Source organism: Cololabis saira, chromosome 19, assembly GCF_033807715.1.
Source record: "Cololabis saira isolate AMF1-May2022 chromosome 19, fColSai1.1, whole genome shotgun sequence".
Taxonomy (NCBI): domain Eukaryota; kingdom Metazoa; phylum Chordata; class Actinopteri; order Beloniformes; family Belonidae; genus Cololabis; species Cololabis saira.
In genome coordinates, this window is record NC_084605.1 from 35,573,114 (window position 1) to 35,593,431 (window position 20,318).

The following is a 20,318-nucleotide window of genomic DNA, read 5'->3' on the forward strand; positions in this document are numbered from 1 at the left end:
TGCTGTCTTAGGGGTCAAGGAAGGAGGAAGAGAGGAAGGGAGGAAAGAAGGAAGGAAGAATGAAAAGAAGGAAGGAAGGGAGAAAAGAAGGAAGGAAGGATGGATGGAAGGAAGGAAGGAAGGAAGGGAGGGAGGAAGGAAGGACAGAAGGAAGGGAGAAAAGAAGGAAGGAAGGAAGGAAGGAAGGAAGGAAGGAAGGAAGGAAGGAAGGAAGGAAGGAAGGAAGGAAGGAAGGAAGGAAGGAAGGAAGGAAGGAAGGAAGGAAGGAAGGGAGGAAGGAAGGACAGAAGGAAGGGAGAAAAGAAGGAAGGGAAGAAGGAAGGGAGAAAAGAAGGAAGGGAAGAAGGAAGGAGAGAGCAGGAGGAAAGAAGGAAGGAGAATGAGGTCATTTTGACCCGAAGACAGTACAAGGGTTAGGTAGTAGGGACTCTACTTATGGCACTTTTCCACTAGAACCTACTCAGCTCTCCTCATCTCAACTCGGCCTGGTTTCTTTTCCACTACAATTCAGCACCTGGAGCAGAAGTAGGAGGTTGGAGAAGCTGCTGTGACGTATTTGATTGTGTATCTAAACGAAGAAGACAACAACACTAAAGATGTAGAACCTGGAGGAGATGATAGATGTGCTGCTGGGTCTGTGACTTGTGTTCCATATCAAGTTATAAAATGAGAGTGAGAGAAGCTTCAAGTGGCGAGGCTTTTTTTTTTTTTGTTAGTTTGTCTCTGCTGAAAAGTCAGCTGGAGCCGTGAGCAGCTATGAAGAGACAGAGCTCCTGATAGATCTGGCCGTTCCTTACCGCCCTAGAGAGATCCATTTTTAATTCTCTCCTCAGCACCAGGTTTATGAACATCTGCACCTCAGAGTTGGATCACCAAATAGACTTTTGCTAACGTTGCATGTCGAATAAAATGAACAAGAAGCCGAGAGTCGCTCTTTCTCTGATTTCCTCCTCCTGACTCAGACGTCTGACTCCAACCCCCCGACCAATCGGTTGCCTGTAGTGTGATGATGTCAGATGCAGCCAACTCAGCAGCTTAGAACCTCGGCAGAATAGTTACAGAAAAGTATCTACTCTGCACGTTAGACCCCTAGTGGAAAAACGCAAAACCGGGGCGAGTCGAGTCGGGCTGAGTAGGTACTAGTGGAAAAGCGCCATTAGTCTCTCCTGACACTTCTCACCTGTCTCTAAGGGAGATTCCTATCATCCATTTGAGCTGCTTTTATCTGCATACTCATTCTTTCAGTCACAGTATGGGGCCATAGACAAGGGTAGGAATAAAATATTAAATGCTAATCTGAAAGCCTTGCCTTTTGGCTCAGCTTTCCTTCATCACAACAGACTTGCATAGAGTCTGCAACCCTGTAAATGCTGCACCGATCCATCTGTCTGTCTCCCAGGTCAATCTTCCCTCACTTGTAAACAAGATCCCACGACCTAAAGTCCTCCTCCTAAACTCTATGCATATTGTACAGAGGTAGAATATGAGATAAAGTAGAAATGATGTGAAAATGTCTTCACGTGGAATCATGTCCTGTGCTAAACTAGTGTAACATTTGCGTCAGATATTACTGCTTTTGATGGAAACATTGCTCAACTGTGTACGATAAAATATTTATTGTGAATGATGAAGTTTTCAACATTGTAAAGAAGTAAAATGAAGTTTAAACTGGCCTCAAATTAAGATGAGCGTTTACATCCATGGATACATATGTAAAGACTAGAGGAAATGCAAAAAAGGAATATAATTTTCATGCCAAACGGAAAGGACAATACCTCCCCTGAAAATTGCATTAATAATTGAACCACAACGTTGCTTTGTTCAAAAAGAGGAATGCAGCTGTTCTGAATTGCTCGGTTCACAATTGTCTTTTCGTCAGTACCTGTCATTATCTATACATTAAGCACTTTGGATTGTCCCAACCTATCTGTACATATACGGTTCAATTAATTTCAATTACTCGTAAAAGCTCAATCTCACAGTGGTGGTGTTCAGCTCTAAAAGCAAAGCTATTCAAAGACTTGAACTTTATATGTCACAGCTGTGTCCGTTGTACTGAGATGTTCTGGAAAAAAAACAGACAAAATGATTGTTCTGTTCTCAGCAAGAGAAACAAGTTTTTTTTTTAGTATTCGTTATCATGCTACTCTACCATTGGATTCAACATTTTCCTAAATAGACTGAATACAGTACTGGAGATGAGGGGGGATGAGGGGGGACGGCATCCCCCCTGAAATAAAAACGGTCCTAAATCCTCCCCCCTGTAAAACTGCCATCCCCCCTTTCCATCCCTTATGTCATTTCATCAATGAATGTGGTTTTACTGCTATTTCAACATTTAGAGTCATCACCAGAAAAATAACTTATTTGACCATTTTCACCTGTTTCAAGTAAATATTCACTTGAAATAAGTAGAATCTGCCAGTGGGACAAGATTTATCTTCTCATTACAAGCAAAAAAATCTTGTTCCACTGGCAGATTTTTCTACTTATTTTAAGTGAAAATCTACTTGAAACAGGTGAAAATTGTTGTTTTTTCCAGTGACGAGTCTTGTTTTAAGTGTAATGAGATTTTTTTTACTAAAATTAGTCATTTTAACTAGAAATAAGACAAATATTCTTGTTAAGATTTAGAGTTTTTGCAGTGATCCATTTTACTTATCCTGTGAAGGACAGAGTCATATTGATAAGTTCAGAAAAGTGTTTTTTATTGTTGTGTTTTGATGTATTTGATGTAAGCCCAGTGGATATTTAAAGCTTACAGAAGGCTGCATTTAACTGCTGCTATGTCATTCCTGCAGTATTTCTGCAGGTGTTTTGGTCACTGCTATTATTTGTAATATATTATATTATTTGAAATCAGCACAAATTATCTGTCCCCATATGATAAAATCCACCATCCCCCCTGATTGTTTTTTACAACTCGAGTACTGACTGAATAAAAACTACTCAGTATTTCACACCACTTTGGTGACAGCCAAAGAGAACCAACACTGTAACTATTGCAGCTCTGGGTTTGCAGCTCTGTATTCAGCTGATAGCAGTAATGACTAGAACCTCCTACCTGGATCAGTCTGTAACTCTTAAACATGTGCAGCATATATCTACGGCAAGATACTGGTAAATAACAGCTGGATATGTCTCAATCTTTTGCTATAAATGTACAATTACATAAGGACACAGCGAGATAGTGATACCTTTGATCACATAACGTTTTGTTTAATAATAAGGTTTTTTGGGCGTTTTTTTTTGGTCAAAGCATTTTGCCTCTCAACTCTTTCAATGCTGTCTAATAAGGGTAGTTAAAAGAGAGAGACATGAAGGCATGGTGACAACATGGGAACCTGTCCCCGTGTTCAAAGATTCTTACATGCACACAAAGATGCACTGACAAGCGTAAACCCACACGTCTGCACATGTACACACAAACAAAATAGTGCAGGGAAAGGCTTTCAATGATTTTCAAAAGACAATATTTCCTTTCTGTTCACTTAACCTCAAGATGATAATTTCCACTGGTTGCTGATGGCTATTCATGCGCCTGAAATACCGACGGCATACTAATTCTGCAGGTGCAGCAGGGCGCTACAGTTGCAGGAAGAGAAAGAGACAGGTGGAAATTGTGACGGGGCTGAGCAAGGGAAGGCTTGAACCAACTCACTTCAAGGCTTTTCAGCTCTCGTGCTAGAAGAGCAACTGCAAATAGTTTAAAGCTATTGTTGTCTGCTGCTTCGTCTTTGAGTATGTGAGCATAAGTGCAAAAATGTATCTGTGTCCTGAAATGTTTTGTACTGAACTCTAACACACAGAGCTTTTTTCATCCTACCAGACATGTAGACACGAGTAGAAATATTTCACAGATCTAAATTCAGTAATATCTATGACATTATTTGTATTCCCCTCCACCGTGCCTGCACTCTCTTCTTCACCTCTTCTCAACACTCCTCACTGCTCTGCACAGTTGAACCGTAGTATTTCAACTCCTTCACCTTCTTCCCTGCTACTCCTCACATCCTCAGCGTTTCACCTGCTTCCTTTCAGTTTAAACATATGTATTGTGTCTTTGCTGTGACTGAACTTCATTCTTTTTTTCTCTAGCTCATACCGCCATTTCCAATTTTTTGTACTATAAAGGTTTACAATTATGTACATATTGCCAATACATCGGTAAGATAGGAAACAGACAAAATAAATGGGTAAACATTTTTAACAAATGTCTATTTCAAAAATAAATGATGATGAAAAAGTTCTCTTTTCAGTTTTACTTTTTTTCCAATAGAAATTGTTAGTCCAGGATTAAATATTATTAAACCAAATTATTATTATTATTTATTTTATAATTATTAAACCAAATTAAGTCTGAAATCACTCTGGTACAACTGGAAAATGTGGAACAGTCGAGGCGGATGGCCGCCCTTCTTGGTTTCTTCCTGTTAAAGGGGCGTTTTTTCTTTCCACAGTCACCTGATGCTTGATCAAGAAAGTATCCAAGAAAGGTTTTGATGAAATCTTTTGGTTTCCTTAGCGAAGGAATCATTATTATTTGATTGGTTTTGTATTAATGGGACTACTTGGGAATGAGTTGAACTGTACTGTTGAAGTGCCTTCAGATGACAGTAGTCGTGATTTCTCCACAAATAAAGCTGAATTGAAATGAATTGAATTGAATGAAGGTAGGTGAATTAAGTCAAAGTTGGTACATCCTGATTTGTGGTAACACAATTTACAATTGTATTTCAAAAACAACAAAAATACCACATACTCCCATACACACATACATATTAAAATACAAGAAAATAATGTAAAAAGACACCCATACAAAGAGACAAAACACACATTAAAAAATTATAGAATAGCAAGAGATGGGGACATTCATACTGCACAATGTCCAGGGGTCACCAATCCTGGTCCTCGAGGGCCGGTGTCCTGCATGTTTTAGAGTTTTCTCTGCTTTAACACACCTGATTCTAATTAATCATCGTCATCAGCTTGTCATTGAGGTCTGTACAATTCTCTTAACGACGGTGCAATGAAGCAGCGAAACATGTAAAACATGCAGGACACCGGCCCTCGAGGACCAGGATTGGTGACCCCTGGCACAAACAAAGAAACATGTCTATTGAATGATTTGATGGTTAAAACATGTTATCCAGAGAATTCTGACACAAAAGCACACGTCATTTTTCTGACAGGAATCTTATTACACTGGTTTGAGTCAAAGACAAACCTGCTGAAATTTCATCTGCAATATGCGTCAACAAATGTCACCACTGACACTCCACTTTTATTACTTTAGCACAAACCGAACCTTTTATGTTTCTGTCTGTAAACTTCCATAAAACATCTATCAAAGGTTTCATTTTTGTTGAAAACATTATCGTAGACGTCACTTTGAACCGTGTCTGCTGCTATGACATGTCAACTGTGCCAAAGTGAGTAGTATCACAGTAAACACTCAAAAAACCACGGAGCATAAAACTTTGGATCACTTTGACATGTGTGACAAGGTTGAGGGTAAACAAAAGAAGAAAACAACTAATTAATTAAAAAAAAAAGAATAAAGATGTAATTCCAAAGCCGTGCTCTCCCTCTAATTCCCAAACAATATTCTGAGCATAACATATCTGAAACCCTGAAATGACATTTCCTGCGACCTTTCGATGAGTCTGATGTCTCCTCTGTTGTTTCTGGCAGACAACAAGACAAAAGAGCCAGCGGAGGGAGAACGATTCATTCATTCCAGCGTTACTGAGGTGGAAAAACAGATCAAGGGATGGGCTGAGACCCATTTTATTTTCTATGAAAAATACAAGGAGTGGCAGATCAAGACGGAGATAAGGAGATAATAACCGGAGATTATTGGCCAATTTCACGTCTGATGCAGCCAGACACAAAAAAGAAAACATCAGGTGGTCCATGTGTCCTCACAGAAAAAGCATCCAACAAGGGCTTGGAATGGAGTGTGTGTTTATTTCTGCACACAAGCTCGGCGTTTCATGAAATAATAGTTGTTGAGTTTGTGGTGTGTCATTTCTGAGACTGTCGTCATTATAGCACAAAGAGTAAGGCGCGAGTGCTGCCTCCACAAAGATGAAATGAATTGTTATTTTCATCTCTTTAGTATATTAGAACAGAGCTCCACAATAAAACTACAAACAGTTCCACTAGCAGCACTGGTGTTCCTCACAAGAACGTTTTAAAATCACAAAATTAAAGGAACATTCGCTGTTTCTATTGTAAAGTTTTGTTTGGGACCAAAACAACGTGAATCAAAGCAGCTCTGAGTCAGAAGCGAAGACGTATTTGAACGTAAAAAGTGAACTGTTTATAAAGGCATCTCCATCCCGTCACCGCCACATAACTGAGTATGCCACACATTATATAAAAAAACAAAAAAACAACAACAAACAAATAATGTGAAAGGTGCCATATTATTTTCAAAGGTCCAAAACTGACTTAAACTGTAATACACTGAGGTTTCAGCTGTCAAGCTGTCATTTAAAGAGGTGCGTGGCTGATTTAAGCTGCGCGTTACAACAGACCCTAAAGCCTGGGATATACACGACTGTCTCAGAAAATTAGAATATTGGGATTTTCTGTAATGCAAAATACAAAAACAGAAATGTCATACATTCTGGATTCATTACAAATCAGCTGAAATATTGCAAGCCTTTTATTATTTTAATATTGCTGATCATGGTTTACAGTTTAAGGAAACTCAAATATCCTATCTCAAAAAATTAGAATATTCTGGGAATCTTAATCTTAAACTGTAAAGAACTTTATCACAATATTCTAATTTTCTGCGACAGTCCTGTACTTGCAGTTCAGTACGCGTACGCGCTGGTCCCGGTCTGATACCAGCTGGTATCGCTGGCGCCGTTTCCTTTGCCGAGATCGCAACCAAAGCAATGTTATAATCTCCTCTTCATCCAATGTTGTCATGTTAACTTGTTTGTTGTTCTAATCTTCTGCTGCTACTACTGTAAATATTTAATCACTTTTCCAACTGTTGCTCTGCTTACTGCCCCCTAGCGGTCACCGCCGGTACGACGCGCTCTCCTCACGTATTCTGCGAGCGACGTTGCAGTCAGTGGTGCAGGAGAACGGACGTGAACGCAAGCACCAACAGCAAGTTTATCCAGGTTTAAAGGAGCTTGAGGCAAGAATAAGAAATGAGACTCATTAGCGCCACCCCCGTACCCCCGACGGCCGTCGGGGGTACTGCAGCCAACAGTGAAGCCGGCACGGGAGAACGGGGAGAACGTGCATGCAGCGTCATGTGACGTCACATCCGCAGGACAGCGCGGGAAATTCGGGCCCGGAATTGCAGCACATTTTGCAGCACACAGCCTGTTCAAGGCAACGGAGAGATACACTAGAGGAAACATTCTTTTGGGTTTGGAACGCTTCATCTGACATTATTACTAGAAAACTCAGACCCCGTCCACACGTAGCCGGGTATCTGCGGGTATCTGCTAAACCGGAGATATTTTCCTACGTTTTGACCTGTCATCCACACGAAAACGCAAATAAACGAAGCTTTAAAAAAACTCCGGGCAAAGTGAAGATTTTTGAAAACTCTGTTTATGTAGATGCGTGTAGACACACACAACCGGAGTTTTGCGTTTTCGAACGTCACATTATGCGCCAAAACAACAACAAATCTGCTCTGACGTGCGCCTTTTGTTTACTACAGATGATCCAGCATCTGTTCTCCAAGCTATTAAATAAATGGTCTCTGGTCTTGACCACCGCTTACTGCGTTACACCGACACAGAGCCTACGCCGTAGGGTACGCGGCGACGCACACCCTACGGTGCCCGCGGAGCCCGCGGAGGTGCAGCTTCCCCGGGAGCCGCAGATGATCTACAGGTTAGAATGCTTATGAATGTGGTCGAAAACGCAGATCTTCGGTTATGTGTGGATGCAAATTTTTTTATAAACGGAGGGGGGAAATATTCGTTTTTAAAAATACCCGGCTACGTGTGGACGGGGTCTTAAAACGTATACGCATTTTTTTCATAAATCCTGCCTCAAGCTCCTTTAAAGGAGCATGAGGCTCCTTTTAAGAAATGAGACTCTCTAGCACCACCCTTCACCACGACGGCCGTCGGGGGTACTGCAGCCAACAGCGAAGCCGGCACGGGAGAACGGGGAGAACGTGCATGCAGCGTCATGTGACGTCACATCCACAGCCCAGCGCGGGAAATTCGGAGTCCGAATTGCAGCGCATTTTGCAGCACACAGCCTGTTCAAGGCAACGGAGAGATACACTAGAGGGCTCATTCTTTTTGGTTTGGAACGCTTCATCTGACATTATTACTAGAAAACTTAAAACGTATACAAATTTTCTTCATAAATCCTGCCTCAATCCTGCTTCATGCTCCTTTAAGAGTTTGATTCGCTTTCAAAATAAAATGACTCCAAAAGAACCATATGTGAAGATTTTTTTTTTTAAACAGATAAACAACTATTAAGCTGAATCTATTTATTATTTACAAACTAAAAAGGTCAAACCCGTTAGTGGTTGACACTAAGCCAACAAGCTGCATGCTCTCTGTGTTCATCGCAGGGTCACACAGACACACACAAGCAACCGACTCATGAGACTCATTAATTAGCTTAACATACTGTGTGTTTTCTCCAGAGTACTCTGAGAAAACACACACAAGCAGACCGAGAGGGCCTTTGGCAAGGTTTGTGTTAACCACCGAGCCGCCGTGCTGCCTGTTTCAGTTCTTTGTACGGTTAAATCTTTGGCTTAAATCCTGTTTTAACTCGAGTTTTTCAGTTGCGGGTATTTCCTGTTGACTGGTCTTCTTCAATTAACTCCATCAGTTTCTCATTGACCCTTATTATCTATATATTCCTCTATCGTTACTCTTTTACCTGCTGGTCCATTGTTTTTCTATTTGTCCATCTGCTTGTCCTTTTAGTTCTTTGTTCTGCTGCACGCTACGTTAATGACAGCTTAGGTTTTTAGGTTTGCTCCAACACCTTTCTACAGCAGCAGTTTTAGTTTCTAATACTTTTATCATCATTACACCTTATTACCAGTTTTTGTTTTGGGGGGGGACTATTATATTCTTCATTCTTTCTTCAGCAGACTGATGAGTGGAACCAAGGGCTGGGTGATATGGACCAAAAGTCATATCTCAATATTTTCTAGCTGAATGGCGATACTCAATATATATCAATATTTTTTCTGTGCCATAATTGGGGTTTCCCCCAAAGCATTATAGCCTAGCATCTCTGTTAGCATCTCTGTTAGCATCTCTGTTAGCTTCATTTTTTTCTGAGGCAAACCCTTAAAAAAACAGTCAGTTTAATACAAAGCCTCGTGCCAAATGTCACACAGGTTCCTTTATTAACAGAGGTCTGCACAATATCAAACTGTAAAAAACAAATGAAATAAAAATAAACTGCCTGCATATATAGAATAAAAATGCTTCTTGAATAAAATAAAACAAATATCCCTTTCCTGCATAACAATTAAATTAAAATACACTGTGCAATTAATACAATGTAGACAGTAACAGGCAGACTTTTCCACTGAGGTTGACAGTTGTGCAAATAACAAAACATTTGTGCAAATCTAAAATAAAACTTTCAAGTCAATTTTTCACAAAATAAACTATATCAAAATCATAAAAAAAAAAAAAAATATATATATTTTTTTTTTAAATCGATAAAAACGATATTGTCTCGTACCATATCGCGTTTGAAAATATATCGATATATATTAAAATCTCGATATATCGCCCAGCCCTAGTGGAACCCCATCTTTGTAATGCTGCTGGCAGATTCACTGCAGTTTGTCTGTTTCTGCATATTTTATGTGTCCTGCTGCTGTTGTGGTTTATGAGTGAATCATTTCAGATGTTTGCAGTCAAGTCAGCAAATGAGTTGTCTCTGTAAAAGCTTGGTCGTGGCAGCTGTCCACAAAAGTCTTTTCTTTGCAACACCTTTGTGGTTTTTTAATGGTTTTTTGACAGTTGATTTCATGTTAAATTGGGAATCCAGAACTTTTTTTCTCTAAATTGCAGGAGAGCCTGATTGTTCTTTTGTTAAAAAGAAAATGAAACAGTTGTCAAAATGTTCACATCAGGGCTGTGAAGATCAGTCATATGTACTCATGTTTGATGATTTATTCAGTGTTTTTAAGATAGTTAAACACAGAGACTTTAAAGTAACAGTTTCACGGCGAGTGGGTAGGGTGATTTGATGTTGATGACTGCAATGAAACAGGTCATAATCTCTCTCAAGTTTCTGCTGCTTTTACTCCCAGGAGCATTTTTCCTGCCAACTTTGCCGAACTTCATAAATTTTACTGGTTTGACATTCAGGGGTTTCTGAAGCTCATCACTTGAGTTGTAATCAAAACTGAGTTTTAGAGAAAGACATTAAGCATGTCACTTAGACAGTGCACGCTGCGCTGTTATGTGCTGAGCATCTGGAGAGAGAAAACCGCCGCATAAAAAGTCACTAAATGTCCCGAGGTCTTATTCGCTATGTTTTTAATACTTCATACTGAAATGTGCAAGAGCCACAAGAAATGCTGTTTACTTTTAATCCATCAGGTAAAAGCTAATTATCATTCAGTTCTCCACACCATGGACTTTCCTCTCAATGTTTTAATTACATCTTTATTAATGCAATTCATTAATTTGCCGCATGAGGAACAAATCCTCCGTCTTCCTCTGGCAAACTGGACATCATCCAACTTTATTCACAATCTCTTATTTCTCTGAAATTGAGATAAAATGGTTAACTCCCGGGACAACTAAATAGGTGCTTTGGAACTTTTACCAACATCTGGTTGCCCTTGATTGCACGTTAAGATCTAACATTAATGACATGCATGTTCAACTTGGCTGGCTGAAAGTAGATGCAAGGTTAAAATCATCCCTAATCTCCTTTGTGAGAGACATTTATCATCTGAAAATCCCTGATTGTCTTTATGAACAACTTACACTCAGTGCTGACACACTCATATCCCACCAGACATGCAGTTAGTGGTAAATACTGTGTTCCAAAAGCAAAAACTAATTTCAACAACAAACAGTCTCTACAGAGCCATTGCTGAATGGAATTCTCTTCCGGGTTACATTTCTAAAACCCAGAGCAAGGTCAGTTTCAAAAAACAGGTGAAGAAACACATAGCTCACAAAAGGTAGTTTAACCATAAATTATTTATTTACGGTGTGTCTTGCTGTATCTGAGTGTGTGTGTTTTGACACTCAGTACGTTCACATGCAGCGATTCAACCTGGTTGCAGATCGGTTGCAGACATCGTTCCGACTTTTAAACTGCATGGAAACACCTCAACCTGGTCAAGTCAACCTGGTCAAGTCGGATTCATCAACCAGTTTGGAGCACCTAGATAAGCCAGTCGCAACCAGGTTGTTAACGCCATACATACGGGGACATAGATATTGCAGTCTGCGCATGCTCGAGAATTTCCCCCGGGTGGGGTTTTCCCCCGGGGGAGGGGATTCACCCGGAAGTGAAAGGAGACGACGCGTGCTCAGTAGTTGAAAAGGAGGCGGCGCGTGTTTAGCCATTCTTTAATTCTTCAAAACATGTCTACAGGAAGAACTCATTTTTGGTCCGACGAGGAGACGCGTTTTCTGCTGCGGCAGATGCAAGAGTTAAACATTTTGAGGTTCATGGATGGACGGAAAAGTAGGAACACGGACCTTTATAAAAAGATCGCCAAAGAGATGGCTGACGCGGGCTTCATGAGGAGATTCGTTGTTCTTTTCATCATCAGCACTAAAAGGTACATAATGCAGGAAATGTAGGCTGCTGTAGCCTCGTCGAGGTGCTCGGACGCCATCTTTCTTTCTTGTTGTTGGTAAGCGGAGGTCAACCGGAAGTGGCTCTTTGTTGAAATGGTTACCTTGGGTACAGCGCCACCTAGCGTCACGGAGTCAGCCGTGCTCTGGTTACAGTGGTTTATTCAATCTGATTCAGTCTGATCTCAGAACAGCATGTATAATCAGACAAGTGATCCAATCTTCTGCATGTCATTATGTGATAAGATCTGCAACCAGGTTGAATCGCTGCATGTGAACGTACTGACTGTATATGTGTGATGATCCCCCACAAGATCACATGTCACAATCACAATATCTGATTGGATGTTAAGACTATGCTTTGCTGCTATTTGCTTGCTAAATGATTTGCTAATGGCTGGTACTTTTATAGACTGTACGTTGTCTATGTAAATCTTTTTGTGATGTTTGTTACATTTGCTGATTTGTTAAATGTTGTTACTTTTATAGACTGTATGTTGTCTATGTTAATCTTTTTGTGATGTTTGTTAGTGTATTTCTGAACTGTATTTTTATTTTTATCATATTATTTTTATCGTTTCATTGATCGGACCCCAGGAAGAGTAGTTGATGTAAACTACAGCAGATAATGGGGATCCAAATAAAATCAAATCTGGGTAGCAAGAATGCACATTTAACGTGTGTGTGTGTGTGTGTGTGTGTGTGTGTGTGTGTGTGTACCTGTATTCCTCCTGCGTGAAGACTGGAATAACTGAGGGCTGAAGGACTGTAATTTCCACCAGAGTTGTATTCTCTTTCATAGGCTCACCGTGGTCGTAGGCAACCACCACCAGCTGTCAAACACACACACAAACACACACACACAGGGGGGTAAGAACAGTCAGAACATCCCCAAACGTTGCATCCCGGCTGCTGTTCTCATTCTCGCCCTCCAGCAGTCCAACATCTTTATTTTGTTGCTTATAGTTAGAGCAGAAATAAGGATAAACATAATGCAGCTAATACAGAGCAGGCTATAAAATTAGGCAAAAGATATGTCTTGTTTGTTTTCCTGCAATCCAAAAGCACATTTCCAGGACATGGAAACTGAAGAAATGCGTGTCACACTGTGAGGTTCTCATTTTTTCCTGTTTGCTTTGTCTGTCTTCATTCATTTGAGATGAACCAGACCCGAAGGAATCCTTATGAACACACACCTTAAATATGAAGACAGTGAAATATAACGTATTTGTGCATTTTCCAGTCAGGGTATTGTTACTGGCAGAAGACTACCTTTGTATTACTCATACAGTATACTCATCTTTGAACCAAGAAACTCTTAAATGCATGAAAAACTTTAAAAACCAAGAATTTGTGGAACTTGGAAGGCGTGGAGGTTAAGAGCTTTGCTCGTTCTCATCATAACCTGATTTTTTTCAGTACATTCAGATTTAAATTGGCTGTTATGAACACTTTGTTGATGCATACTAATGTGACCCTAACCACTTAAGCACTAAAGGCACTTGATGCCTTTAGGCTTTCTTTGCTACACATAAGCAAGATGTTCCTTACAGATTATCCATCCCTATAAAGTTAATACCTCAAACCGTGTTCATCACAATCATAATCTACAAACTGAGCACTGTTTTGGACATTTTGTTTGAGTTATTCAGAGCAAAGGAGGAAGAATTATTCCCCTGGGCGACATCTTCAGAGGACGCTGAATCCTGGTTGTGTTAATTAAAGCCCAATCAAAAGATGAAATTAGCATGGCTCAAAGGCACATTGAGGCATGTAGCGGAGAACAGGCAGTTCTGAAACTAATAAGCTACTGCAGGATGGGGATTTAGGAGAGTGTCACGTGAAAAAACACCTTTAGGTACTCAAATACTGGAAGAAAAAATCTGAAAGTTTAATATTAATTTATAACTTTAATTTTTAACGTTCATCACTCCAACCAAAATCCAAAAGCAAATCAAAACAAAGACATATCTAATAAATCTCATAATAAAATCCGGACTACATGAGTGCCGATGTTTACAGTTCGAAGAGATCAGTCTGAAGCGCCTTGCTAAAGTTAAAAAACCACCATACAGGACTGTCTCAGAAAATTAGAATATTGTGATAAAGTTCTTTAATTTCTGTAATGCAATTAAAAAAAACAAAAATGTCATACATTCTGGATTCATTACAAATCAACTGAAATATTGCAAGCCTTTCCCAGAATATTCTAAGTTTTTGAGATAGGATATTTGAGTTTTCTTAGCTGTAAGCCATAATCAGCAATATTAAAATAATAAAAGGCTTGCAATATTTCAGTTGATTTGTAATGAATCCAGAATGTATGACATTTTTGCATTACAGAAAATAAAGGACTTTATCACAATATTCTAATTTTCTGAGACAGTCCTGTATACTGCAAAGACAGCAAAGCATGGTTTTATATAAAGCACTCAATGAATTACAGTGATGAAAATAGATATTTGTATCATTTTGTCATCATTTTTTTTCTCTCTGTCCATCAGTTTAATATAACGTATAATATGACAAATGAAACTTTTGGTAGAAAAACATTTTAAATTGAAGATAAAACCAAATCCAGGTAGAAGTGATGCAAAAAAAGATTGTTGCCAAGTTCAACGTAAAATGACCCATGAGCATTTTTAAACAGCGCTACATACATAACCTTGTGACTTTATATTGATATTTACAATAACGTAGTGGGATTTTATAGACATACACTGCTCTATCGACCTGGAGGTCGCAACACAGAAACACCTATTCCCCTCTGCTTACTGACTCTGTTAGCCTGAAGCCAGCTCGCTGCTCCTGGTACATTCACCGTGGTAAATACTGTAAAATAAAAGGTGTTTGTAGGTCTTCATGAGCTGGGAGAGAATTGGGCAAAATCAGTTTGCAGGCTCCGGCCTGTGAGGAGAAGAAATGTTTCCAAGGCCATGTTTTGCATCAAGCAGATACTGCTGTGCTATAGTATCTTTTCTAGGACTAAATGTTAGGTCAAACTCTTAAGGCTTAAGAGCACGCACAACAGTTTGAAACAGGGTCTTTTTCCTGTAACTCTGACTCTGCTCCTGGTTGTATCACCCGCTGTAACTTCCCTCACAACCGCCTCCGACTGAAAATAAACCTGATTTAATGTGATCCTGAGTCAAGTCCTTGTTTTCAGCCTTGCCATTTTGGCAACAGCGAGGTGGCCTCGTAACGCACCCCCACCCCCCGCCCCCTCTTGATGGAGGAACAATGGGGTTGGAAAATGGACCTGGCAGATTTACGTTCCAGGTCTACCCCCTAAGGTTTTTAGGGGATAAAAGGGCCAGAAAATGCCCCAGATTGCTGGAGAGAGACGCATTTGATGTCTCGAAGAATCCTGGAAACTAACTGGCTGAGACTGAAATTCAAGAATATGTTCCCTCTTCCAGTGTTTAAATTCCTGAAATGATAGAAGGCTTGAACTGGATAATAATTACTGCAGTAATGTGATTCAATTAAAAAAATACTTTATTGATCCCCCAAAGGAAATTCATTGTTGCATTAGTCATGATTTTAGGTCTGTTCCTAAACTTAAATCTCTTTATAAGAAAATAAAAATAGCACAAAAGTAAAATAAAAAACAGCAATAATAACATTAAAAAAAGCAAAATATAATAAAATTGTAAAAAAAAATCTTAGTGCCTTCTATAAGGCATATAAATATGAAAAAGGGAACATAGACTGCGTTTACATGCATATCAATAACCCTTTTAAAACCCGAATATTGGTAATAACCCGAATTTGCACGGCCATGTAAACACCAATAACCCCTTTGAATAACCAGAATTTGCTCATATTCGGGTTTTAAAAACCCCAATATGACCCCTGGGTTACTCCTTTTAAAACTTGAATATTGGGTCATGTAAACGCCAAACGGAATATCCCCATCAAACGGAACAGGAATTAGTTTTCTGCACATGTTCTGTTCGCAAGGAATCCTGGTCTTTTGAGTCCAGGAAGTTCTTATAAACACGGAGAAACACAAGACCAGGAGGAGACTAATCACTTCATAAATGTAATGAAGGATATGAACATTTCTGCATTTGTAGACGGTAGAAAGTACCGGGATAGCCAGATTTACAAGAAGGTGAGAGAAAAGTTGTACGAAGCAGCATTTGTTTTGAATTTGGATACAGGAAGAAGAAGCAGAAATGACGGTAATTGCGTCATCACGTTCTCCGTGCGTCGCTGGTTTGATCCAGATATCCCAAATGATAAATTACCATGTATACAGGGATAACCCTGTTTGCTCACGCATGTAAACAGATTATTCCGAATGTTACAGCAACCGGAATATTAGCAATAACCCGAATTTTGACTGCATGTAAACGTAGTCAGTGAGGAAGAAACAAAAGTTATAGATGTCAAACAAATAGGAACGCAGAAACCTGGCATGCAGGGAATTAAATAAAAAAATTTAAATAGCAAATGGTGCCAGTAAAGAAAATAATACAAAATGGGAAAGTTCCATAAAATAAGAAAAAATACCTTGTTCCAAGTTTGTTTTTATAAAAGCTAATGATGCTCAAAAATCCGAAGGAGCAGATGTAAAGGAAACGAGGAGCAGAATCTCTTCGGTGAGACGTGAAGGTTTGCTGTGTTTTGTCGCTGTGGTTTTGTCGCTGTGAGTTTAGAGCCGGACGAGTGTCTTCTATTAGAACTGGAACTTTCTAGGTTCTTGTCAAACTCTCTAGGCTACGTTACGCCAAGTGAACCCCACCTTGAGTCAGGTGTTGTGAAATACGTTGTACCCCCTCGTTTTACGATGCAATAATGAGCCGTGTGTAGTTCTTTTGTGTACTTTGACCCCATCATGGGGAGAAAAATTCCCAGAGGTTTAATGTTTATTTGTAGAGATGCACTATAGCACATGATCTACATGTGAGCTACAAAGTTTCAGATTCAGTGGTCTTGTGGGATTTCCTTTTTTTTTTTTTGCTGGTTATGCTGGGCTTAAACTGCTAAACACATTAATATCACTATCTTGAGGTGGGGCTGTATTTATAGAACTGCCTGCTCAGTTACATCACAGCTTAGGGATGTCCCGATCAGGTTTTTTTGCCCCCGAGTCCGAGTCCGAGTCCTTTGATTTTGAGGACTTGCCGATACCGAGTCCCGATCCGATACTTTTATAAAACAATAAAAAATGAAGAAGAGAAAAGAAAATTATGCAGGATGACCCTTTTATTATATTTTAACATGTGTACTGTAAACTGAGCACATAGGAGGTAGGCAGCTTGAACATTCTTAAGTCAGTATAAAAAAATCCTCGTTCACTCTGAAGTAATTCCACACAACAGACATGATAGCATAGGGCTGCTTCAGCTTCAAAACAAATAGTCGTGCTCTGCGCGCATGCAGTGTATGGCTGCCGCTCCGAGCTCCGAGCCCACTACTTCACGTGTGCGTTGATTTATGGTCCCGCGTCACACCAACGCAGAGCGAACCCTACGCTGTAGACTCTGCGTCGGTGCGACGCGGTACCATAAATCAACGCACACGTGGATGTCGGCGCCGCAGCTCCGCTTCCTCCCGGCTCCCGGCACCGGGGCTCGGCGTGTCCCTCCGCGGTGCTCCCGGGGACTCTAGTCCCTAGTCCCGCAGCCCCAGTGAGTATTTTCACCGGACATTTTGACCGGAGAGATTATAAAATACCGGACTTCGGCATATTTTACCGGACAACGGAAACCCTGATATATATATCCGATTCCTGATCGGCTCATAACGCCCGAGTCCGGATCGAGTCTGCAATCACGTGATCGGCCCCGATTTCCGATCACGTGATCGGATCGGGACAACTCTATCACAGCTGGCTTTTTTTGTTTTACAGTGATGGTGGTTTCGTGTCCGTGCTTGGGAGGAGAGTTTGAGGACGACACTGGAGCTCTGCTGTAAACATGTTACTGTAACTGGAGGGTTCACGTATGCCGGTGGCTGATCTTTACATCCTACAAGCTGTGGAGATCTTGCAGCTGAATTAATTTGTCAAATTAATATTCATTAAAGAGAAAAATGTCACTCACAACAGGGTGTAGTATGTAGTAGTGAATAGGGGTGTAACGATACACTAATCTCACAATACGGTACGATACACGATAATGATACGATACGATATTATAGCAGTATTTTTTAACAACCCTGAATGAGGAACATATGACTGGAAAAAATTGTCTTTTATTTGAAAGACACAAAATACAAAACAATACTGTGCGTTTGCCCTATTGTTACAGTTTGTAATGTTTTATAACTGTTTAAGTTTTAAAGAGAAAGCCAGGCCAACCATTTTCCACAAACTGAACTAAAAGTAAATGTCAGGTTTGCATTATGCATCTTCAGTTTCATACAAGTACAAATATTTTGCCACAAACTGAATAGTTTCTCTCATGTATGATTTGGCTTTTTTCTTTTCCAGAAATGTAACAACTAAAATTAAATAAATAACTAAAAGTAAATAAATACATACAATTTTACATCATAACAAAGATTGATTCATGCTCACCTTATAAGTGTAAGAGGAGATTTATTTTTGTTAAGAAGGTTATTTTGGTAATTGAGGGTTCATTATTTTATAAATATATTCTTTATATTCTGATGTAAATCAGGGACTATAATGACACTAGTCAGTTTATCTGAAGTGATTAGTCTGTTTTAGATTGGGCGGAGTGATACGCCACAGTACGGCACTAGGTGCTGTGTTGATGCTCTAAAATCCTACACTGTTGAGGGACATTAAAGTACACTGGAACTCAGCAGAAGTTGTCCCTGTGTTTATTCTACTCACGACCCCAAAAAGGTTTAATTTAATAAGGTAAGGCTTAACTCTACACCAGCCTAACATAAGTAAAAGTTCAGAGCTCAAAACCCCCAAGAGTCCCGTGATCGGGACCAAAACGGTACTAGTTTTTTCTGAGCGGAGGAAGATTTTGGTCCACGGGTCGAGGCGCGGTCGGCACGTGTGGTCGGATGCGCGTTACTAGTGAACACAATGGATTAATATTAATAACCCAATATCGCGATACAGTTTGTCACCTCCACGACACGTATTGTGACGTTTTTGTATCGCAAAATTTCGTGGTACGATATATTGTTACACCCCTAGTAGTGAAGGATAGCACTTCACTACGAACTTAACTCGAGCCAAAGCCAGCTAAGAACTAAACTATAAGCTGTACTTTCAAAAAAAACAAACAAAAAAAAGAGCATAGAAAACAAAAAAAGTTTGATCTAGCACGTTGCTGAATGAAACACCCAACAATTCTTTTTGAACAAGCCCTTGATGACATTTTTCTGCTGATTACTGCTGACTAGGAAGAACAACCGTGTGCATACTTACACTGAACTTTAGGTTGGGCTCCTCATTAAGGTTCACTCTGGTTACCACATGTCCTGTTTCCTTTTCTACATCAAATATAGTCGCGGAATACGGATATGCCTCCTGGTGCACCTTGTAGTGAACTAGACCTGCCGGGCTGCCCTGTGAAGAAAAGAGAGGAACAAAAAAAAAAGAAATAGTACCTGCTTTAGCATTAAAGTCTCACATTAAGATGAATGTTGCTCTATGGGTCCTGGAAAGCTGCCAGTATTATGGATCTTATGCCCAGAAGCCTGAGAGCGAAGCAAAGCGTAGTAATGGATGTGTAATGACTTCCGCAGTCTTTAATATCTGGAGCAATTAGTTTGGCCCCAAATGTGTTTTTATACCCTTATACTAACGAAGGAGTTAAAACGCAGACATCGACACTTTGCTTTACAGAAGGTCCGAAGGTCTAATGGTCAGTGATTAACCTCTTGGGTTTTGTTGACCATTAACATTAATAAATTAGTATGACTAATGGGGCAGAAAATATCATAAAATATATTCATTCACATGCTTATCTTGACGATAAAATGGTTATATTAGCTTAAAATTCTCACTTTTCTTTTGTTTTACTCTCAGGGGGTGAGGCAGTCTTGCCACATGTCTTTAGCAAAGACATGAAGGTCACTCTAAAATAATTAAAGGCTCAGAATTGGATGGTTATCAACAATGGTCTAGTACTCCTGCTGTTCCTGCACCATGGTTTTATGTTTAGCTAGACTGCAGCAACAAAGTGTCATGGCCACTAACCAGCGAGTAATTTAAGCGGCTCTAATTTAGGGCATGGGTGATCCCGGGGGGGCTGGGGGGGCCACAAGGGCACCGGCCCCCTGAGAGAGCCCCTGCCCGGTCACTTATCTGTCCTGTATTCCACATCACTGATGACATTTTAAGTGGATGCAACTGAAAGGGTCAGAAGAAGGTTCAATATGTTCTGCTAATAATTACTCATGTGCTTTGTGTGTTTAAAAGTGTCGTCTGTTTTGAATATTTTGTCTGTGCAAGGTAAGAATGGACAAATATTCTACAGGACTGTCTCAGAAAATTTGAATATTGTGATAAAGTTAAAAAAAAAATGTCATACATTCTGGATTCATTACAAATCAACTGAAATATTGCAAGCCTTTTAT

At 39.9% G+C, this 20,318-nt stretch overlaps 1 protein-coding gene across 1 annotated transcript in view; it reads right to left on the bottom strand.

Annotated features, from left to right (window-relative positions):
• LOC133419473 (protocadherin-15-like) overlaps positions 1-20,318 on the bottom strand; it is a 447,680-nt gene that overhangs the window by 124,422 nt on the left and 302,940 nt on the right. The window contains exons 25-26 of the mRNA XM_061708668.1: positions 19,165-19,305; positions 12,522-12,634 (exon numbers count right to left, since the gene is read on the bottom strand). Coding sequence (XP_061564652.1) covers positions 12,522-12,634; positions 19,165-19,305 — 254 coding nt within the window. The remainder of the gene's footprint in view (positions 1-12,521; positions 12,635-19,164; positions 19,306-20,318) is intronic.